This window comes from Tinamus guttatus, unplaced genomic scaffold, assembly GCF_059628265.1.
Source record: "Tinamus guttatus ecotype Peru unplaced genomic scaffold, ASM5962826v1 Tinamus_guttatus_pri_ptg001120l, whole genome shotgun sequence".
NCBI lineage: Eukaryota > Metazoa > Chordata > Aves > Tinamiformes > Tinamidae > Tinamus > Tinamus guttatus.
Window position 1 is genome coordinate 55,942 of NW_028289654.1, and position 24,066 is coordinate 80,007.

At 35.3% G+C, this 24,066-nt stretch overlaps 1 protein-coding gene across 1 annotated transcript in view; it reads left to right on the forward strand.

The window, feature by feature from the left end:
• Positions 1-24,066, forward strand: part of LOC104573937 (rapamycin-insensitive companion of mTOR-like) — an 81,602-nt gene that overhangs the window by 55,133 nt on the left and 2,403 nt on the right. The window contains exons 19-37 of the mRNA XM_088538627.1: positions 928-974; positions 3,190-3,325; positions 3,900-4,099; positions 4,184-4,310; positions 8,086-8,250; positions 8,896-8,972; positions 9,080-9,158; positions 10,100-10,209; positions 10,333-10,420; positions 11,186-11,278; positions 12,035-12,141; positions 12,812-13,041; positions 13,717-14,746; positions 17,799-17,976; positions 19,200-19,284; positions 20,586-20,819; positions 21,728-21,880; positions 22,720-22,843; positions 23,834-23,972. Coding sequence (XP_088394753.1) covers positions 928-974; positions 3,190-3,325; positions 3,900-4,099; positions 4,184-4,310; positions 8,086-8,250; positions 8,896-8,972; positions 9,080-9,158; positions 10,100-10,209; positions 10,333-10,420; positions 11,186-11,278; positions 12,035-12,141; positions 12,812-13,041; positions 13,717-14,746; positions 17,799-17,976; positions 19,200-19,284; positions 20,586-20,819; positions 21,728-21,880; positions 22,720-22,843; positions 23,834-23,972 — 3,402 coding nt within the window. The remainder of the gene's footprint in view (positions 1-927; positions 975-3,189; positions 3,326-3,899; positions 4,100-4,183; positions 4,311-8,085; positions 8,251-8,895; positions 8,973-9,079; positions 9,159-10,099; positions 10,210-10,332; positions 10,421-11,185; positions 11,279-12,034; positions 12,142-12,811; positions 13,042-13,716; positions 14,747-17,798; positions 17,977-19,199; positions 19,285-20,585; positions 20,820-21,727; positions 21,881-22,719; positions 22,844-23,833; positions 23,973-24,066) is intronic.

Consider the following 24,066-nt stretch of genomic DNA (forward strand, 5'->3'; position numbering starts at 1 on the left):
CCTCACTGTTTTATGCTTCATTTGGTCCCTTGCAGCCTTTTTTACTTGCTCATCTTGCTGTCTAAGCTGCAAGAAAAGCAGCAAAAGTATCAGTTGTCAGGATGGAAGGATTCACTTTGTTGACAGTCAGAGCTTTATGTTTATTCTGACACCCATGGAATCAATATTACCAGTCGGGTCAGCTTTACTGATCGTTAACTATTGCACTACTTGTCTTTAGAATATTTGTATACCAATTTGCAATGTAGAACTGAATTTCTTAGGTAGGAAAGAACAATGTGTTTGATGCACTCTTTTCCACTCTTTCAAAGAAGATACTAGTAGCAACAAAAACAAATCTGAAATCATAGATAACAGCTGTAAAAGCAGAAAACTCAGTACGGAGAAAAGAAAGGTCCAGAAACATCTGGCACAACTTATTTTGGCCTTATTCGAAACAGTTTTTAAAGTGTCAAGAGGAGTTTAAATACCATTTTAATAAGGAATATTTAAGTGAACTGTAACAGAATAATGACTGTTTCAGAACTCATCTGATTAATAGTGAAAACAAACAAAAGTTTTCTTTTTACATGAGTATTAAAAATTGCTTTGTATTTGCAGAGTTGATACTGAGCATAATTGTTTCTTTTTCATTAGCATGTCATAGTTTGGTGTTTGCATTAGAATTGTGGTCATGTACGTGTAGCACGCAGCCAGCACTCCCTGTCCTTCTCTGCAAAAAATAAAGCATTTATTGGAGCAAGAAGAGTGTGGGCTTTTCAATAAAATAAGTTGTGTATTTTTTTTAATAGATAATATTAAAGGCAAGAAAACATATACTTCTAATTATTAGATGAATTTGACTATAATAGAAACGAGTCAATATTAGTGACTAATCAAGGCCTGATGTACAAGTTTCATATAATGCTATATTTGCTGTTTTTCTAGTGGCCAAATGTAAATCTAAGGAACTATAAAGATGAACAATTGCACAGGTATGTAAAATTACATAGACATCCTTTGAAGAAAGAAATTTGGAACAACTGTTTTTAATATTGTAATAAACTATTCCTTGGATATGTCACATTTCTAAAACTTAATATATAGATAAGCATTAAAAACAAAATTTTAGATAATTAGGTTGCAAAACTTGCTTTACATAAAAGGGTCTTTAAGATTTATTGTGGGGTTTTGTTATCGTTGATGAGGTTTTTTGTTTTTTTCTTCTATGCACTCTGTCTATCTGTTCCCTAAACAGGAATCATATCAACTTTGCAAAATACCCTATTTCATTTTAAAGTTTTTAAAGTATTATGTCTTCAATATTTCATATATTAGTGTTTTGTATTAACACTTGGCAAATGTGAGCAGAACATGTAAAGTTATACAGTTAGAGCCTGAATTTGAGAAGAAGGAAAAAAAAAAAAGGTATTTCTAGCTGCTGTTAATGGTGAGGGAAGCACAAGTGATTTGGAAAAGCAGACAAAAAACCAACTTTGCTTCTATTCATATCTCTCAATATTGTAGCACTCTTAATCAACTTTGTGCATATGTGATAGTTAATTATTGGATGTGATACTTAGCATGCATTTCAGGAACTTGTTTTGAAGAGTAGTAGTTTAATTTTAGGCATGGAAAGCTATTTCTCTGTCAATTTTTAAGGAAAAACTTAAAGATAAAATATATCCTGAAAGGCTCCATGCTGCTTCATCTTAAATTTTTATAAAAAACAATCAGACTAATTTTATATAGTGCTCCAGTGTACAATGGTAGTCCCATTGTAATCATAGTTATAATTCAACTTTGCATTTTTTTTCCTGTTTTTTTTTTTTTTTTTCCCTTATCTGGTCATTAACTGCTAATCCGTGTGGTAAAGGATTATTTTCCAGATCCTGTAGTTAATAACATTGCTTTTTTAAAGGAATGTCTGCAAACGTGGCACACACCTAGATGCACACACACTGTTTTTGTGTTTTGTGTGCAAGCATTGTTCAGTGGCTACGTGATGCCAGATAAATCTGGAAAACCTAGGACTCAATCAGTATATGACTTAGGCAGTTAATTGATCCTTTCTGCAGGTGGCAGGCTGCATGCTTTAATGGCTGTGAAATCCTTGTTTAATTATGACAAATGAAACCCCAGTTATCTCTGACCACAAAATGGTTTTTTTTAGATGTTTTTGTATTTTTAAAAATGCAAAAGATATATCTTGTTTTGTGTTTTTATAAGTTATTTTTACTGTTAGTTTATGATCTTATGTCTGTAGAAGTCATTTTCTAGATACTTTTAGTGTAGGTTTTAATACTGATTACCTCAAAGGAGAGCTGTAGTTATTCCTAGCCTTCCGTAATTTTTGAGATGCAGTTATGGGGGTATGTGTGGGTCTGTATATGTATCACTATATATACACCCTTAGGCATATATATATATGCATGTGCATGCAAATATAAATATGCTAAATATATAATGCGTATATTTAGTAGTAACTCAGAATCAAATATTTTTCATTTCACAAAATCTAACCTAACCTCCACAAATTTTCTTTATAATCAGTCCTTTTTTTGGACTTGGAAAGTGATAACACTTTTTCCAACTAAAGCACTACTTTAGTTAATCTTTCCTATTACTTTAACCTTAAGATAGATTTAGTGATTTTTTTTAAGCAAATGTTTGTTTATTTTTTTGGGTGAACTGGGTGGGGAGGGGAAAGTCCTTTCCTGAAGATTTGTCCTCCAGGACAAAATTCAACCCATATTGCTTAATGTGATATTAAGAAGCATGAATGAGAATCTGTTTTGCAATTACCCTGTTGTTGAAGTGCTTAGGTTTTTCTTTTTATTCTTTTTAAGCTTAGACTATATAGTCTTGGAAACTCATCACAGGATGAACAAAATGAATTAAAAGCATAAGAATGAGAAAGAAGGAATGAGAAGGCTTCTAAGAGCATAGAGATTTTGAGTTTCTTTTGCTTGTTTCAAATCATGGCCTAGGAAAGCCTTCGTACCACGCACAGTACAGCTGCATCTCTGAAATCCTCTGTGGATGGACTTACTACTGATACCTGCTATACTCTCTTTAATAACTTTGAAAATTATTAACAGTGAGCTAATTTATTGATAAAACATCTTTTATACCAGTATCATTTTCTACTGTTAGGGATTCATTGAAATTGAAAGTGAAAAATAACAGCTTCTATTGTACTTTCCATAGGTTTGTAAGGAGGCTGCTGTATTTTTACAAGCCTAGCAGTAAACTTTATGCCAACTTGGATCTGGACTATGCCAAGGCTAAGCAACTCACCGTGGTGGGTTGTCAGTTTACTGAGTTTCTTCTTGAATCAGAAGAGGTGAGAAATATTCAGCTGCAAGACTGGAGATAGAACTAGAAATGCTGCTGCAGGACACTTAGAGGAAAAAAATCTTAATTTTAATAAAGACTTCATTAGTAAAACTTCAGGTGTTAATCTTAAAATGATCAGCATAATTAAGAAATATAACTTAAAATGCTGAAGTATCTAGGTGAGAGACTTGGGGGGGCACCATGTTTTAAGTAGGGGTTTTATAATAAGTAGTTATATTAAATATAATTTATTTTTGCTGTGGTATCCTTCCTTTCTCTAACTCATTTCTTCTGCCGTATTAAGATTTTTATGCCTCAGGCCACAGGGCAAAAGAAAAATGTCATAAAATGTTCCCTTTCTTGGAAAGAATAGAATAGGTCCTAAAATGACTGCAAGCTAAAGCTAAGCTTATTTGTCTTGAGCCCTTTTCGTTATTTTGAATACTGCTTGTCAGTCAACACTTCTATTTTGTATCTTTATTGTGTTTGTATGTTTTAAGTAATGTAAAATAATGCATTTCAGTATAGCAGAACTGGCTCCCTCTTCTTTTAGTAAATGCTATTACTCTTCCTTTTGTTAGGATGGACAAAGTTACCTGGAGGAATTGGTTAAAGATATTGTGCATTGGCTCAATTCGTCATCAGGGATGAAACTTGACCATAGTCTTCAAAATAATGGGTTATTGAACACTCTTAGTCAGCACTACTTTCTGTTTTTTGGTACTCTCTCTTGTCACCCTCATGGAGTGAAAATGCTTGAAAAATGTAATGTGTTTCAATGGTGAGTGGTGTTCTTGTGAATTTCTCTCTCCCCCCCCCTCCCCCCATCTAATACTAATATTTTCTTTTTCCCTCCCACATGCAGTCTTCTTAATCTTTGTTCTTTGAAGAACCAGGATCATTTATTGAAACTGACTGTTTCCAGTTTGGATTACAGCAGAGATGGATTAGCAAGAGTCATCCTTTCTAAAATCCTAACAGCAGCTACTGATGTAAGTTCAAATCAATATACATTCTGTGTTTGTTTTCAATTAGACATTTTTTTGGTTCAAGATGCATAATTTTATTTTGAAAGTATTATATATTCAGAAAGGTTTTTTTTTATTTATTTAGAGACATGTAACTCCTACTCATGTAACTTTAGAGCTTGCTGTGGACGTCACCTCTTGTAGTGTCTTTGTGCTCAAGACATTAATTCATTTCAACAAGTTTATCCCATGTATGAGAGTAGTTAAAGTCTTAAAATGAATGCATGAAATGTAAATGCATACACCAAATGCAAACCAAGATAATGCTATTGTTCAGATCAGTGGATATTCTAAATCAGCAGTGAGGGCATTGTTTTCACAATAAGAAATGTGGATTTCTGACGGTATAACTTGTAGTGATAGATACTCCTTTGATAATGATGGAGATGGCTGTGCAGAACTTCGGAGATGCTATAGTTCCTAGAATGGCAGAGGGCTCTGAAGTAGATGCTGGGTTTGGTGCTTCCAAATCAAAGGTGGTAGGTGTGGATAATACACAAAGTATCAGGAAGGAAAGCTACTGAACCTTTAACAAAAGATAAATTATTCAGGTGTTACATGGTGAACAAGCAAGCATTGATGTCAGATAAATGAGAATTAAATAAGTTGCAATCTTAACTAGGAAAAGTAGTTTCCTAGTTAAGAGGGGAGAGCTATTCTGTCCACTGGACAAGGCAGAAATATATACTACAGTGAATGCAAGAGGGTAAAGAGTCTGAAAGTAATGGAGATAGTTGATGTTAAAGGAATGACTCATTGAAAGAAGAGGGTAAAAATCTCTATTGTCTACATTTTTAAGTAGTTTTTTAATGAAATCATGACTTTGGCATTCTTTCTCCATAGGTGCGTTATGCCTGGCCTGAGCAGGCAAGTAGAAAATAACAGGTTGCGAGGACACATGTCTGTGTCTTTATTAGACTTCAAAGCTTCTGTAAGATGATGGCCAATTAAGAGCAGTTTAGACAGTGGAACTTCATTTAGCTGTTTCAAATGAGACTTTGTGTCAATAGATACCACCCCCCCCGCACACCCACCAGCAATTTTTCCTCTCATAAAAGAGGCTACACGAGGGGGAACAGCATGCCAGCATTTCACTTGCTTCCAACTAAAAATAACTGCAGGCATGTTGTAATAATTTCTTCAGAACCTAAATAATTTCTTCAGAACCTTCAGCTGTGTGCAGCTCAACGCTATGAGCAATTCATAGCGAACATTTCTTGTCTTTTGGATACAAATGGGATAGACTTTGCTCTTTAGCACCCTTGTAGAGCCCCCAGGTTTACCTGATTCCATTCCAGACAGTTGGGCATCCTGAGAAGGATCACAGATCGAATTTAATAGACCTCAGTGGTATTACCTCCAGCATTCAGTGCCAAATCTTAACAGATAAACGCCATCGAAAAAACTGAGACACATTCTACAGATTCAGGAGCTTAAGAACTCAAATTTTGCAGCTTAAATAATCATCTTTAAAGGAAGAGATGCTTCCTGCCAGACACCAATACCTTACCATGTCCCTGATGTTTTAAGGTCTCAATCTATGTTACAGCTTCTGAGTTTCACTTTCCATTTTCTCGCATTGATAATATGGATCTAGCAATAGTGCCTGGAAGAAGATCAGAGATTATATAAATACATTATTTTTGACAGTGTTTTGAAAAACCAAAGATAGAAATAATTAAGATATATCTTCTCAAGCACTAACACTGGCTGATTCCCTAAGTGAAAGTGTAACCTGTCTTTTACATGCCCTGTTTTGGTTCAACAGTCCTCAGTATTGGCACAGGTTGCAAAGTCAAGGGATCTCTAGACAAATTCACGACTGAGATCTCTTGTGAATTAAATCTTACCAGCTAGACTTTGATATGGCATCTAGTTGCAGTGGATGAGATTGTACTCTGATTCTGTACTCTGCAGTACCATGAGAATCCTATCAATATCAAAAAAGAGATTTATGATAGTAAATTTAAGAAATATATATGTTTTTTAAAAGCTTTGTTTATCAAAAATGTCTATGAATCTTTTACTATCAGAATAGTGGAAAATAAGGAAAAGACACTGCTTGACTTCCTCTACGGTATCTCTTGAGTATGTTGTGGGGTGGATAAAACAGGCATTTTGCATCCTGAACCAGTTAGCCTGCTCGCGATTCTTAGCATTCATAAAGAAATATCTTGTATTTTTGATCTTAAAGAGGAAAGCACAAGTAGAATAGACTATGGAAGGAGTTGTATTAGTTTATAACAAAAAAAAAAAAAGAAAAAAAAAAAAAAGACCTAGCTTCTAAAAAAAGATAATTTCCCGTAAGGGTTCTTTCCATCAAAAATTCTAATTTCCTGATTTTTTTTTTCAGTTAAATATCTTATTATTAGTTCCAGTTCATTTGAAGAGCTGAAGTTGCTCGTATTTTAGGGTTAACCATGGTTATAGCCTCAAACACAGCTGCTCAGAGCTATAATTTAGGTTGTTCTCTGTTAATGAGAATCTCAGGATAATGAGAAAAGTCACTTCTCTAGTCACTGTAGCGCTAGAAGGAAAGAGTGGATTTTGGGCTGGCTGAATGCAGTAAAACATTTACAGAGCAGCACCCTTGAGCAGTGAACATTTGGTGAGCACCTCAGCAGGCCTTCGTATGTGCTCTGAAGACTCGTGCTGAAGGAAATGAGCGCTGCTCAGCTGCCTTCTGCCACTTCATGGTGGAAATAGCAGAATAGGCAGCATGGTCTTCTCAACTGCTGCAGATCATATAGCCTAACATTTTCCCTTAGCCACCCATGAGGGTTTAAGGTGGTAGACGCGTCCTGTGCTTTCTGGCCCCGATGCTGAGCCGTATGTAATTAGGTGAATATACTGTGCTGACGTATGGCTTGCTATATCATCACACGTGAGGGCCTTTAGAAGTAACCATGAGGAACTCCTGGCAGTTGGTACAGGAAATTATCTACAACTTGTATGTAGCCTGCACTTGGAGGGCAGGGGTGTCTGTTTCCTCAGATATCTTCTTCACTGGTTTTCCTTTCAGTTCTTCTCAAATATAAAATTATTTCAGAATGTTACTTCAGCTGGAGACCCAGTGCTGGATTTTGCCCCTCTGGTTTGGGAAATATGTTCAAGTGTTCTTATTCCATGGAGGCTGTGGCCTTATTTGAAGACTTGGAGTAGGTTGAAAAGCAGTGATTTTGCAGCCCCACATAGGAGGTTCCACAGAGCTAACTGATATTAACTATAAGGTCTTGTCCTTGAGCTGAAAGAACTGGCTTAGAGCCTTTTGTGTTTGCAAGGTTGGATTTATTTATTTTCTCCTAGTTCATCGTTTCATAATTATCTATAGGGAATTTACTATTTATTAAAATAAATTCCTCTAAGTTCTAAGGTTTGGTGGTTAATCAAAGTGTTTTTCAAACCGTTACATACATGAAAGTGTTTGAAGTTGTAATGGCTGTTTACAAGGCATTTCTCCTTCATATGCCGCTGACTTTCAATATGGTACCATCACAGTAAGTGACTAACTGGTAAAGGCTTCTGATGAGACTTGTAATGACTAGATTGCTTGTGATCTCAGACTTAAATTCACCATTTGATAAGAGAGAAATAGCTCTCTAATATACTATAGTTTTAATGCCTGAAGTGGATGTTACAGTTAGATGCTATAAAATACTGCAATTGAAAATATATATTTTAACTGAAGCATTAGCTATTTTTCTTCCATTCAAATGAGCATTTCCCTTGATTTTTGCAGAGCTGCAGGTTGTATGCAACAAAACACTTACGAGTATTACTGAGAGCAAACGTAGAGTTCTTCAGCAACTGGGGGATTGAGTTACTGGTGACCCAGATACATGATAAAAATAAAACTATTTCTTCGGAGGCACTTGATATTCTAGATGAGGCATGTGAAGACAAGGTGAGCATCATCTACCTTTTCAATCTCATTTTGGTATCAACTCCATAAGTATTTTGTTTTTCCTGAGTTGGAGATAAGTTTGTATGTATAGCTATCTAGATATATAGATATCTCTATCATGTGTGTATCTATATCTATCTATCTATCCATATAGATAGATACTATATAGATAGATTGATAGAGAGATATATGGATATATCCAAGTAGAGGCATACAGTAAGCTACTGACAGTTTGCTTTCTTTATCTTCTGGACAGCATGCTATAGATGACCCTGCTTGAGCAGGAGAGTTGGGCTAGATGATCTCCAGAGATCCCTTCCAACCTCAACTATTCTGTGATTCTCTTATCATTGGTGGCCTCCATAATAGTATACATGCCCCTTGCTAAAAAGACTGCAATATTAATGACAAGAATGAGCAGACATGTAGATTATGACTACTTATAAATACTACTTCAGGTATTTTGATAATATATTTTCTTTTGTAAAGTAATACAAATTTAATGACAAAAGGTGTCTAAATTGGCTAGTATTAGGATAAGCTTAGTACTGTTTGATATTTCCTTCATGAAATACTTGTTAGCTTACTGCTGTAATTTTCAGAGATATATTGTGTTCAGATGTTCAATATGCATTTTTATTTTAGGCCAATCTTCATGCCCTTATCCAAATGAAACCAGCTCTCTCTCATCTTGGAGACAAAGGTTTACTTCTACTCCTAAGGTAAATGTTAAGTATGCTGTTTCACTTTAATCTTTAATCAGTAAGAAAATTCAAATTACATTATTTATTTTTCAGTGGAATACTGACTGTCTAATGTTACTTTTCAGATTTCTGTCCATTCCAAAGGGGTTTTCCTACTTAAATGAAAGAGGCTATGTAACAAAGCAAATGGAGAAGTGGCAAAAGGTAATATAAAGTGTACATTCACTCGAAATTTAAAAGTAGGAAGGATGTGAATACAAAGGTTTAGGAGATCAAGGACTGTGAAAAATATTGTATATTCACACGTGTTTATTGCTAATGCTAGTACTTTTACTGCTTCAGTGATTTATGGTTTTGTTGAAAAGGGCAACAGGAACTTTGTTTCATAGCTCCTCTGTACATACATTCCTTTAATTTAACCAGGCTTTTTACTGGGTTTTCATACTCTAGCAAAAATTTAGAGATGGCAGTGGCTTACTGAATTTCCTGAACAGTTATATAAAATTGTATCTAAAAAACTGCAGAGAGGATTATTGCTTTTCAAGACAGTTGTCACCCCTTTTTTTTCCTAATCTAGATGTAGATATCATAACAATTCAGCTAGTCAATGCTGTTGGGAAGTAAATAGAAACACAAGTCTCATCAAGAAAAACGTATCATGCTTATGACTAAAATAAAACCATTAATATATTACTTTATATTTGATCATATGTGTGATTGGTTGAGGCAGGAATGCCATTATAATGGAAAATTCCTCTTGACTATTAGACAATTCTGTGAAAAAGTTATACATAAGCTATCACTTATGTAGGAATACATGTGAAATACATGTAGGAATGCAAGTGAAATGCATGATATTCTATTGAGATTATTCAAGTAAGAAAAAGGAGAGAGATGTTTCCCTTATCCCCATCCTCCCTCTTTGACAAATATCCTGAACTAATTATAGAATCAGTTGTAGAATCTGTGGAAAAATATCATTGTCTTTATGAAGTGCAGTAATTATGGTGAGTCTGACTTCAGAGCATTAAAAAACTCAACTTTCATAAAGGAGCCCTTTATTTTATTCTTTCCTTGTAAAGTACCATACTATAAAACCATGAGCTATTTAACTGTGTTGTATCAATCTGTCTGTCATCTTTTAGGAATATAATTTAAAGTATGTTGAGCTAATTGAAGAACAACTTAATGAAGCACTTACCACATATCGCAAACCTGTTGATGGTGACAATTATGTTCGTCGGAGCAACCAAAGGTAAATACTCCCCAAAAGATTTTTCTGTCTCTTAAAACTCAGAGTAAATGCACCATAATGTAATGTATTTTAAAAGAAAATTTCTTGATTACTATGAAATCGTATAACTTCTCTTTCTACCAGATTACAGGGATCACATGTCTACCTGCCCATTCACCTTTATGGCCAACTGGTGCACCATAAAACAGGCTGCCATTTATTGGAAACTCAGGTCAGATTATTAACTATTAATACCTTTTACAGTTAAAGAGAACTGAAATACTTTTAAAATAAATTTATTTTAAATGGTCACTGCACAATAGGTAAATTATGAAAATATCATATGAATATCAAGTTATATTCACAAAAATTTGTGAAGACAGGCTTTTGCCATCTAGTTGTATGTAAAATTCCTTCCTAAAACTGAAATATTAGAAAAATACTTTGCAATGTTTTTCTTAAAATGGATGGCAAAACATTAGAATGACAAGGAGCTCAATAGTAGAAATAATTTTTCATTCTATATACAAATGTGTGAATTCTGTAATGAATATTGTCAAGATGTGGCTATCCTTTATAAATGTATAAAAAAAAATGTAAAGAGAGGTTACACAAAAAATCTATTCTTAAAAAAAGAACTGCTTTTCTTAGTTTTTATAAATAAATTGACTTTAAAACTAAATTTACAAAACTATATATTGAATTGTATATAATGGAGAGCACTTTTCTTATTGTATTGAGTTAATCTGAATCTTTTTTTTCCTTTTTTTTTTCTTTTTAAATTCTGAATTAGACCTGATGTAGTCAGTAGTTAAGTTGTTCAACGTCATTTCAATTGCTGATGATTTATCCTCATTATGCTAGAACTCTCACTGTTTATTGTAGGGTTCATGCTTTAAAGTAGTGCTTTACATTTAGTAAAACTGCACATGAACATGTTTCATTGAAGTCTGCTTTTCATTATGAAATAAGTGCTTTTTTTGTTTTTCTCCTTTAGAGTATTGTTCCAGATCTCAGTTACACCGTTCGTTTCCCAATGCTAGATAAGTGGGAAGGAATTAAGCAGCTCAAAGCAGCTCTTTGGGCTTTGGTGAGTAATGGTCAGATTTACAAACTTTGCAGCTGTTTTGGTTCTGTTGTGACTTTTTGATACTGAAATAAATAAGCAAAATCTCTTAAAACAGTTATTTAGGGATTTTTGTCATAAGAGGATAAGGTTTTCCAAGTTGTCTCTGTATCCTAGGTGGACTTTCACATGAAATTCTATTAATTTGTACCAGTTTTGTTCCCTCTTTTTTTATATATATATTTAATATAGTCACTGTGGTGCTTCTAAATTCTGTGTTTCTGGTAGAAAGTTCGCTGCCTTGTTGGTGCATGTGAATATCATGACAACTGTGGTAGTTGTGTAACAGGGGAAACCTAGTGTCTGTACCAGTCAAAGCTGTACTTGTAAAGTTGTTTTGACACCTCAAGTGTCTGTCTGTTCTCTTTCCTGTCTTCTACAGTTTATTTTAAAGCATTTGGTCAAGCTGATTGTTAGTGGAAGTCATTGTAAGCATGTAATGAAATGCCTTTGCAAGAAGAGACTTACTGCAGGCTGCAGTGTGACTGATAAGCTGAGGGCTACGTAGTAGTAAACAGTAACCAGTTCTAGGTATTATACATAGTGTCCTGAGTCCTCTATTGGATATAGGCAACTAGGAAATAGTAAAAGGATAGATTTCAAATTTCTAATAGCTTTGAGAGGATGTGGCTTGAATGTGTGAAAGTGAAAGGCTTTTTGTTCAGCAGTGATGCAGGTCACACCAAATGTAAACATATTTGACAAACTATTTTGTTTCAGGGCAACATTGGATCATCAAATTGGGGTCTTAACTTGCTTCAAGAGGAGAATGTGATCCCTGATATAATGGCACTTGCCCAGCATTGCGAGGTTCTCTCTGTTAGAGGGTAAGTGTATTTGATTTTAAACATAACTTACAGAAAGTATTCCAGTAGGTTTTCAAATAGACTTTCTTTAAGATATGTGAATATAATGTTACCACTTATTTTGAAGTCATTGGTTTACTAGTTACTGAAGATCATCAATAACAAACTTTGAGAGAATTTTAGAATTATGTAAAAAGGTTAAAAATACAGCCAGTAGGGCAAGGAAGCTATTTATATATATATATATATATATATCTTTCCTTTTTCTCTCTCAGGCAATCAAAGTATATACTATCCGTATCCCTCTTGCAATCAATTTATTATTCTGTCGTTGTTCACTATTATTTTCAAATCTTTTAGAGAAAACATAAGTAGATATTCTTTTGCCTAATACTGCTCCCACTTTTATGTTTGTCCTTTAAAATAATACGTTTCAGTTATATGTATCTGGGTTTTGTAAGAATTAGAGTTTATTTTTGAACAATATGTTTGCAGATATTTTAGTGTATTATTTAAGCTTCCATTGATTTCTCCCCCCCCCAAAAAAAAAGTCAGGTACAAAAAGCTGCTTGGCAACTTTGTGAAGTTTCTACTGAATTGTTTTGAAACTATTCCTTTTAGAACAAATAATTTTAGTTAAAATGGATGCTATATTGCTGCTCTTTTTTTTCTATATGTACATTGAATACAGCACCTGTGTCTACGTGCTTGGTTTAATTGCCAAAACCAAACAAGGATGTGACATTTTAAAACATCACAACTGGGATGCAGTGAGGCACAGTCGTAGACAGCCTTGGCCAGTGGTCCCTGATGACATGGAGCAGCTCTGCAATGAACTTTCTTCTATACCCAGCACTCTTAGCTTGAACTCTGAGTCCACTAGTTCTAGGCATAATAGTGAAAGTGAATCTGCACCTTCAAGTAAGTAAAAATAATTGTGTTTAATGTTCTTACCAACATTTTGGCAAGGTGAGGTTAGAGTAGATGGCTTAAAGGCGCTAATGCAGGAAAGAAGGGTGTGATGGAAGAGAGCAGAGCAATTTGCATTTGGCTTAGAGGATCAGAGCTTTTAGTGTTAGGGTAAATTACTAGTTCTGAGGTCAACACGGGGCAGCTTGCTGTAATACCCCACTGAAAACTTCACATCTGGATATAAACATACGTTTGCTTCTATGTACTCAAATATCTAGACAACATTATATGTATACCATATTAGTATGTTTATATTCTTAATACTTTTTTTTTGTATTTAATGTATTTTAATATTGCAATTGACATTTGAAATTTATATTCATAAATATTTAGGTATCATTAAAGGAGTGCATCATCAGTTTTTATTCCAGCTGCTGGAGATCTGCACTGAAATAAGCCAGTGTGGCTTTGCTTTTGAAGCAATGAAATCTTCAGCTCAAGTATTCCTAAAGACACTTAATTTACTGTACAAGGATCTGCAGGAAAAATGTTGACTTGAAAGTTACAACAGAACTTGTAATCTGTAATTTCGGCTTTTTAGAATAACTTATCCTGCTGCAACTTAGTTCATACCTTTGAAGAAATGTTTGATTTCAGTAACAAGGATTTTGTATATAATTTCAGGTATGTTTATCATGGAGGATGACCGTTTTGGCAATACTTCCACTAGTACATTCTTCCTAGATATTACTGAAGATGCAGAACAAATATTTTATGAAAGACCTGGACCTTCAAAGGACAAGGATCGTAGTCCCTTTCCATTTTTTTCTTCTAGCAGATTTGTGAAAAATCGCATTTTAAACTCACTTACTCTACCTAATAAAAAGTACAGAAGTAGCAGTGATTCGAAAGGAGGAAAACTGGCATCATCTGACAGTAAATCAGGCCTGAGGCGAAATCGTACTGTAACAGAACCTTCTAGTAGCCTCGACTTTATTCCTGGGGATGAGTTCAACCCTGCTTTCAGAGTTCCTAAAATCCAGACTTTACGATTAGAAACTTCTTTTGTTGGAAGTAAACACACAGAAGACACTGATAGTACCCCGAGTATTGGAGAAAATGACTTGAAGCTGCCAAAAGGTCTTGGAAAGGAAAATCACCAGGAGAACACAAGCAGAGAAAGGCTAATAGGAGATGGTTCTACGCAAACACATTTCAAGAGCCGTAGCTTAAGTTTTAATACAGATACCACAACAAGTGGCATAAGCTCAATGAGCTCTAGCCCTTCTAGGGAGACTGTAGGTGTGGACACTACAAATGTAGACACTGACTGTGGGAGTTTGAGTACTGTGGTTAGCACAAAAACAGTTAAACCGAGTCACTGTTCGACACCACAGTCTAACCACCCGCCTCTCTCAAAATCAAATTCTGTATCCCTGGTACCCCCAGGGTCTTCTCATACGCTTCCCCGAAGAGCCCAGTCTCTTAAAGCTCCTTCTCTTGCTACAATAAAAATTCTTGCTGACTATAACTTTAGCTATACAAGTTCTCGAGATGCATTTGGCTACGCTACACTAAAACGCTTACAACAGCAGAGGATGCATCCCTCACTGTCCCATTCAGAAGCTCTAGCATCTCCAGCCAAGGACGTGCTGTTTACTGACACTATCACCATGAAGTCTGGCAGCCTGGACTCTCGGCTAACCCCAAGCCGGTAAGAGATTATCCTCCAATTTGTTCTCATTTTGCTAAGATTTTTTTCCAGTTTCAGCTAAAAGTGACAGCCTGGTAAGTTCTAACTTCACTGAAGGCAGTGCAGATATTAGGAGACTAATAGGCCAGTGAGAAACCTGAACTTCTCACATGGGAGAAAGGGGAGAAGTTACAAGTATGTTAGTCACCTCCTTACTGTACAAAAAACAAATGCCTGGATTTAGTCCTATTTTTTTTTCCTTTTGGTATAAAATTATTGTTATTTTCACATCATTCTGAATAGATATTATGAAAGATAGTGGGGTTTTTTAATCTTTTATTTTATTTGGCTAAGAAACAGGCTGAGTGCCTTGATGATCATTAAGGATGATCATTAAGGATGATTCAGCAGGAAAGTTGTGCTCGCCTGGGTGATGGAAAATGGAAGCACCGTTTCTTACCCTATCCCAGGCTTCCTGTGTAACCTTGAGCAGATGCGTTTGACATAAATGGCCATAGAGATGAAGCTGTGTCTGTCATCGTGTTGTACCATCCTTTGGGATCGTGTTCTTGATGTGCAAAGCAGCCTTAGTGCAGTGGATTTTCATGCAACGTAACACTAAGGGTATTCCCAGGGCTTAGCTGTTCATGATCTCGCTTATCAGTGGTTTGATGCAAGGGTTTGAGCTGACATGCTCAACTGAACTGAAATGATTGGGGTGCTTACAGCTCCAGTGATGCTTTAAGCTGTGATTTGAGAAGGTTAAAGCTTAACCTATATAGAGATCTATATAACCTATATACCTGTTTTATATATAAAACAGCCTATATAGAGATGTGGTTTCTGATCATGTTAGTGCTTCTAGTCCATGCCAGTTAAAAGTGGCTGCCTCCTCCTGGGAAAGCAGTCACAGCAGTGTTGGGTACTGTGTTAGGTTAGGTGTGAGCTGATGATCCAAAGTGTAACTGGTCATATGGACCATTTCAAAGTCCCCGTGTCCCACTTTTCAAAGTCTCGAGATATAAAACAGGAATCATACTATTTCTGTATGCGCAGTGCCCAGCCAGCTGAACAGTGTAATCTGAGAGAAATAATTATATAGCAGATCCGTTTTTATGCATTTGATGGCCCGCATCTCTACTTGGTAGTCTGTAAAATTTGGAATAGTACTATTAGACTTTAAGGATATTGAAACCAAGACCTTTTCTCTAAAAATAAATAAATACATAAAGTGCAGACTAAATACAACTCATCTAACGTGTCTCCTTTTGTAGTATATAAATACTACAGTCAATACTAGTGTGTCTACACAGGGTAAGCTTTATTTTTAATTCTCCAGTATTTTATAATTTTATATGTCTCTGTTTCATTTTGTTATGTGCTTTCCACTTGCACCGTAAGCAAAGCAACGTTCCTGTGGACAACTGCTTGTCCATGTCTTGCAGTCCCTTTCAGTGCAGGGCAGTCCTGTACTATGTGTGCAGTGAGGTTGTAACCCAGGTGTAAAGCAGTGTATGGCTTTGCACTTAAATGCTTGATAGTACTATGCTAAGGATATGTAGTTAGTATTTTAGCACTTTTTGTTTTACCTTTTCAATGTTAATGTTCTTTCAACATAACCCATAGTGTGCTTTTCTAGATATGTGATTTTTTTATTATTATTTTTCAACAAACCTGAAGAAGAATGATGATGAAAAGGAAGGAAAAATCTGTCCTGTGTTATGTTGACATTTTACATGGTCATCTCAGAGTACAAATCTTTAATCCCCCACACAGCTCATCCATTCATGCAGCCTAACAGAAAGCATGCACAGGTTCTCATTTTTGGGAATGAAAATGAGAGATGGCCAAGGAAGTTTCCCATTTCCCTCATACTTGGTTTCAATTTTAATTCATTAACTTTCAGCTTACCTGGATTTTATCATCACTTCCTCCCCGCCACACGTGCACCCCTGTTGGTCCCATCCCTGTCATTAAGGCTGTGGTCAACACTGAGGACTTCAGTGTTGAAGTTCTGTAGCTCCCTCTCTTGCCAGTCTCATTTTCCCCAGTCAATTTCTCTCTTGTCATCCGGGCTGCTTGTCCCAGTCAGCTCTGCTCCCTGGGCAGGTTCAAGTTCCTGCATGGCTGCTTTAGAGTGCAGAATAAAAAGCTCCTTGTTCCCATCTCTGATACTCAGCAAACCCAAACTTTGCAATCACAAAATTCTGAACAATTCTGAAAAAAAAAAAAAATTCAAAATAAGGCAGTTGCAGCAGTTTAAAAGTCTAAATCTGTGGAGTCATATCTGGAGGACTGTGGCCACCCGTCTGGCTCTCTGCTGAACCAGATATATGAGCCGTACGAGATGCCTGGGCAAGTACATAGTGCAGGCCAAAAGGTCATCTCGAGCCCGTGAAATGAGGAAGAAAATCGGTTGCTCCACCGCTCAAAGAGGAAGTAAGAGGCAAGAATAGAAATGGAGGAAAGATTGGCGCAGCCTGACAACAGCCAACCCGAAAAAAGATGAAAACGCGTGGACAAGGGCTCTAACCAATCGGGCGATACGGGGACGCATGCAGGGAAAGGAAAAATTGTACTTAAGGGACACCTTTGCTTCAATAAAGTGGCTTCAGCTTGATTTGCATTGGATCATACTGAGCCCATTGTTCTTTCTCCTCATAAATCTTTCCTGATTGTGTGAGGGTGTGCATGGCTTGTAAATTTCCAAAGACTGGTAAGTTGGTGAAATTTTTTTCTTTTTCTTTACAGGGGAGGCTACCCCTTAAGCAAAAGTTCCATCCTACTATTCATCAAAGTCCCGTCCCAGGACTTTCAAAGAAAAGATCATAAGAAATTTTTCACTGAGGAACTGCCAAACCATGCAATACAGCATGAGGCAGTACAATGCACAGAATGAAAGAAATGAGCCTACATAGCTATAATTTAACAGAATAACAAGTTTTGACAGAGTAAAGAGTCTGGATTTTACAATGGGAAGATGAACATAGTCTTTGTCAGCAGTCCTCCTTATTTGTAATGTGCCAAAATGTATAATTGACAAAGATTGTGATTTCCTCTCTTAATGTTGCAGGTTCATGAAAGCTTTAAGTTATGCTTCATTAGATAAAGAAGACTTATTAAGTCCTATTAACCAAAACACACTTCAGCGTTCCTCTTCCGTTCGCTCCATGGTTTCTAATGCTACATATGGTAGCTCTGATGATTACATTGGCCTTGCGCTCCCTGTGGATATCAATGAAATATTTCAGGTATTTATATAATAATTTAATGCATTTGCATCTTCATTCTGAGTAGTGACAAACTGGCATTTTTGTCCAAATAGATAAGATTGTAGAAAGAAGAAAAATATGTTGCGGTACTTTAAATGCATTTGGGAGAACATGAGGAACAACATCTCTAGCTCTGTTTACAGAAAAGCTCCACTTTGTTTTATGTTGGCATCTCTGTATGTGTTGTTAGGCAAATAATGGAATAGAACAGGTTAGAGAAGTGTTAAATGTTGGTAAAATAAATATGCTGTCATAGGAGTTTTAGTTGACAGTTCTTATGCTAAAATTGGCATAGTTTGTGGACATTTCTAAATATCTGTTTAGCCGACTAGTACATATGTTCACTAGTCAACCATACAATACATATAATCTCACAGTAAAGTCTTCCTGTTACCATGTTCTCTTGATATAATACCACACTATTCACATATATTTTACCATACTCTGCATTACATTATTTAATATCAGAGATATTAAATCAGAGCATATAAGTTAAAATAGGTTATCTCAGTGTCTTATCGATTCTCTTCCTCTCTCTACTTAGTAAGTAGACACTGACACATCACAAGGATTAACCATCACAAGCAGGACATTATCTATATCAAAAGTAAATCAGTGTGTTTTTCAAACCTAAATTCCTTTCTTACCTCAAAAATTGCTCAAACTAGAGCAAAGGCAAGATCTTCTGTCATTCCTGCTTCTATTTCTCCTATATGCAGTTACTACTCTATATCTTTTTTGCTGCTCTTCCACAGTCTTTGTGGCCTGTTTTTTGTTGCCTCAGTTTTCTTCCTCAACTCTTTTTTTTTTTTTTCTCTGGGATGACTCATTATTTTTGCTCTGCTGTCCTGAGACATCTCCAGTGTTTTGGAGTGATCAGGGACAGATCATGAAGAGGAATTTTTGGATCACCGATTTCCTTACAGCCTGTCACCACTGCCATTTGCTGAGAATTTATAAGTCTTGCTTCGAAAGTGCTCATTTACAAATGTGCTTTGTTCTTGTTGGCTCTTTTCTCTCTCTCTCTCTCTCTCTTATTTTTTTTTTTTTTTTTTTTTTTTTTTTAGCATTCAGGAATCCATCCATCCTTGACTTCCACTTCTAATTACATCCCTCTTCCTGCAGTTGTCCTGATTAAAGTTATTTTCCTTTGTATGCAATTATCATCTGTGCTTATTTTAATTTTTATTTGAACATTCCAGGTAAAGGAAACTCCGTATTTCCAGAAGAAAACCACACCTCCATTTGATGACCGTGGAGCTCGAGTCTTTGCACCCGATGCAGGAGGTATTTTTTTCCTCTTCTGTACCTTTCCATTATTTACTTAAATGTTTGTTATTTAGGGAGTTGGGGGGAGTATATAGGTTTTTTTTATTTTTTTAAAAATGATATTTTTTGCTGTTGTGTTTTGAGAGATGTGTTCTGGCTTTCAGACCATTAACTCCTTGTTCAGTGTAGTTCAAGACAATGGGATGTTGCTTGAAAGCAACGTAAACACAATTCACCTCTAATAAACTAAGGAGGAAAGTCTGCATATCTTTTATTATAATATAAGCTGTTGTTAAGCAAACACTGGAAGTGAGTGGATTAAAGTAGCATATTGTAAAACAAGATTAAAAGTATAATGTTGCATACATACTCAGCTGTTACATTTTGACTCCCCTTTGATTACATATGGGTTTAGAGGTACCAATAAAATTGTTAGGTGTGTATTTCAGAAAATAAATTTTGTCTTTCTGTGATGTTTCTGTGCCAGCTGAGATCAGCGGAAGTAATGGAACATGGTACAAGAGAATTGCAAGTGTTGCGTAATGCCTGGCTTGTTCTGGAGTTCACTTCCTTTTTATTCCAGAGTAGTCAGAAGTGTGTAGGGCATCAATATGTATATTTGTAGTAGGACAGCTAAAAAGGAAGCCTTGATTCTGATTCTAGGGTAGTACAGGATAGTTGTTGTCATGCTTGTCAGTCATCTGGAATATTATCACAAGCATATGGAACATCCAAATAGACACATCCTAGTGATTTGTTGCTATTTGTTAATGTAATATATAAAGATGAATTTCCTGACGGTGTGTTTCTATAGTGTGTAATTTTTGGTGTAGGGTAACTTTTGTTCAGAATTGTGTTTGTTGATATTTTCCACTTAGGAAAGAGCATGTCAGTGAAGTGCCAAGACCACGTTGTTGTTTTTATATTGTGTTTTTGTTTTCATTTGTGCACATCTCATTTATATACATCTGGAATATTGTTTTTGCTAATCTTGTTTGATACTGTGAAAATTCATAACGTTAATATTACGTGATTATTACTAATGTTGAAATAACGTCAGATTTTACCACATATTACAGTATGTGTATTTACAGGTTTAATTGTATACATTTCAATAGTTTGTCATTTAGTATAAACTAGGACTAAAATGCTGTGTTGACTTTGGTAATGCTGACAAAATGGAGCTTAACCATTCCAAAAAAAGTTATCTAGATATTTGGGCTTTGCCTTTAAAAGAGAAATTTTAATTCAAATAATGTTATAGTAACCATTGGTTGTGAGGTTTTGTTTTTTTCTGATATTTAATCGCTTATCTGCAGGTCTACAATCAGGTACAAGTGATGTTGTCAAAAGTCCTTTCCAGATGCTTCGACAGCAGATCAGTCTCACAGAAATAATGAATACAAGCCGTTCAGATGCCTCTCAGTTTCTAGAAAATACAGAGGATACTGGACTGCAGGAGCACACAGATGAGAACTGCCTTTATTGTGTCTGCATTCAAATTTTGGGTTATCAGCCTAACAACAAAGTGAACTCTTCATATAGTTGTGCAGGTTAGTGTTCTCTTGTGGGGAAGTGTGACACAAGTGAAGAAAAATTTTGAATTATGTTCATCTTTAAAGATGATTAATCTGTAGTTTCTTCTTATTGACTATACTGCCTTGAAATTAACTTTCACTAATATTCTATTTTCACTAATATTCTCAATATTTTTAAAAGTATAAAATGTGAAAATTTAAACCTTAATTAATCCTTATAAATCAATGCCCTGAAAATTGAGGATGTCTTTCCGCCCAAGGAAAAGTCACTTCAAGACCTTAAAACAAGAAGAAAATAAAGTTCATTGAGAAGTCTGTTGAAGTTGTGCAGTAATTCCTGGATTTGGTCTTCTTTATTTCTTCAGATTCAGATATTCAAATAGAATGATACAAAGATGGTTTGGTCATTTTCCTTGGAGCTTGCTTTGCAGAGATTGCAGTTGCATCCTTTTTACAATGATCATAATAAAAATAATGGAAATCCTGATTTCTGCCTAGTAGGAATCCTCACTATTTTACTACAGGGATATGCATTCAGTTAGTAACACACTGTCACACTCACATCTGTTAAATGAGGGCAGGGCTCAGTTTTCTGGCAGCCTGGCACCCTTCATAATTCTTATGCGTTTAGGCTCTTTCTCTACCTTTTGTTTGAAGCAGCTCATGACCCAAATGGGAGCTGCATCTGCTTTTCTATGGGAAGGGTGTTTTTTTTTTTTTTTTTTTTTTTTTTAATATCCTGATAGGAAACATGAGACTCCTTTCTCTTTTTCCCTTCTGGATTGCATAAAAACCAGTGTGCCAGCAGTTACCATGCTTAGTATATCAGTGTCTTGCAGACTTAACTATGATAAGAAATAGGATAGGCATTTGAAATGAGGAAAAGCATGAGTAGCAAAGATGCAACATTTTGTTTCTGTCAGATTTTTCAGACATTCCATATACTGACTGGTGTGGGCAGGCCATACACAATCACTTGGATGTGCATTCCTCCAAATTTTCTGGAATTTCAGGCTGTAGCGATGCAGTATCCCATGGTTCAGCTAGCAGCACCAAGAGTACAGAGCTTGTACTAGGTAAGTTTGCTTTATGAAAATGAATATCATATTCATAATTATGCATATCTTAAAGTATTTTCTTAGGTATTGTGGAAAAACTATTAAATTTATGCTTACTGCAATAAACTAATGTGCATTACTTGCAAGCTGATAAAACCCATTGGTGCCCTAATCGTTATCAGTGAAGGCAGCAATATTGCCTATGTTTAAGTGCAGATGGGAGAATGTACTTTCATACTCTAATCCCTAGGCTTTATGGCATTTTTGCAGGTAACCTAGGGAACCCTGTATCATATATTACAATAAAATTGTCTTTTATTCCTAGTTTGTAGGTTAAAAAAATAAATAAGTTGCTGAATTTGTCTTTTATGAAAGGTCTTTGAAGTATAAATAGAAATTTGCATTCTGTAAACAGAAAACAATTTATTCTGTTTGAACCTATGTTCAAAGCCTGTTGAACCTATCATAATTTCTCATGAAGTGACTTGTTGTTGATTTTAGCAGCATCTTATACAAAAAAATAATAATAATTTCGTAGTATCATGTAGCACTGTTATGGAACCTTACAGTGACTTCAGTTTTTCCAAATATTTTCCAGTACCACTAATATAACTTTCCAAATAACCAATAACTTTTTTAAACATGGCCATATTAAAATTCACAAAAATAATCTATTTTTTTAAGTTTTGATGGGAATATTTGCTGGTATTTTAAGAAAGCATATATCGTGCATACATATATGCACACACATGTGCGTATATATGCATTTATATAAAACTCAATCTCATTCATCTGACGTAAGTGTAGCGCAAAGACTATTCAGGTTAAATCTCATACTGTTCAATTTATTTTTCAAGGAGTAAAATCAATTCCAGATGATACGCCAGTGTGTAGGATACTGCTGCGGAAAGAAGTCTTACGTTTAGTGATCAACTTGAGCAGTTCTGTAGGAACAAAGGGCCATGAAACTGGACTCCTGACGTAAGTTAGATTATTTTTTTTTAATTACAGTTTTAGCACCATTCAGTTGTTTGCATTCCCTTATGATCTTACAGAGGTTTTCCTTATTTTCAACAACTCTAAAAATTGTCAAGCAGATTTTATAGTATGTTACTAGAGTAGTTGAACACAATGTACAAGCCAACTTTTAACTTTAGCGTGGCACTAAATTTTGCAGCAGATGTAAGTGTGGTAATACACTTGGGGGCATCTGTTCTATATTTGTATTAACAAGTAGAGGCAGTTTCTTGTCATAAAGAGTATTTTAAGAATTTTCCTTTTAATATTCCTGCTTTGTCTTATTCTTTCCCTTTCTTTTTGAAAACATAATTAACTGTGCTGATGCTTCTTTGGATATCTCAGTGAATATAGCTTTGCATGTATACCCATATCATTTAGGACTCTCTCATATGTGATGTATCTTTAAAAAAGAAGCAATAATTGATTAGTTCTTCTGTTTGTGCCAGATAAAGTATATCAAATAACCAAAATAATCTGAAAGTAGCTTCTTCTCACTCTGCTTTAAACAGGAGTACAACTACTGGAATTAATTTATAGAATAACTTATGTTACAGATATAGAAATATAAATCAAGGGATTAAACATGATGATAAAAGTTCTTCTGGACTGGTCTTATTGGAAACTGATAAATGACTGTTAAAATGTAGAAATTCTTGGTTTAAAAATGCTGACAAATATGAAGTTCTCTTTGCCATAATTACTTACATATTGATGCTATGCTTGGCTGCCACTTTTTTGATACTCTGTCTGCTTCTTGCACTTATTTTAAGAGCAGGTATTGTCAGATACTATATGCAACTTTCAAAGTGGGTTGTCTGTTTTGTCTTGTTAATACAGGTTTCCTGTAATTTAGTACAAAATAATGTATGAAAATTGAATTGAAAATTAAAGAAATATATCTGTCAGAAGTCTGTGTAGGATTTTAAAACCTTTTTGTTTCCTGTTGATCAGAATTAAGGAGAAGTATCCCCAAGCATTTGATGACATATGCCTTTACTCTGAGGTGTCCTACTTGTTAGCACACTGTACATTTCGACTGCCATCTCGAAGGTTCATTCAGGAGCTATTTCAAGATGTACAGTTTTTACAAGTAAGTTGAATGCACCAAATTGTGCCCACTGGGTGCAGGGTTCATGTTCTAAATAAATGTCATCCTGGCATGTCGTACAGGAAGCCATTTTATG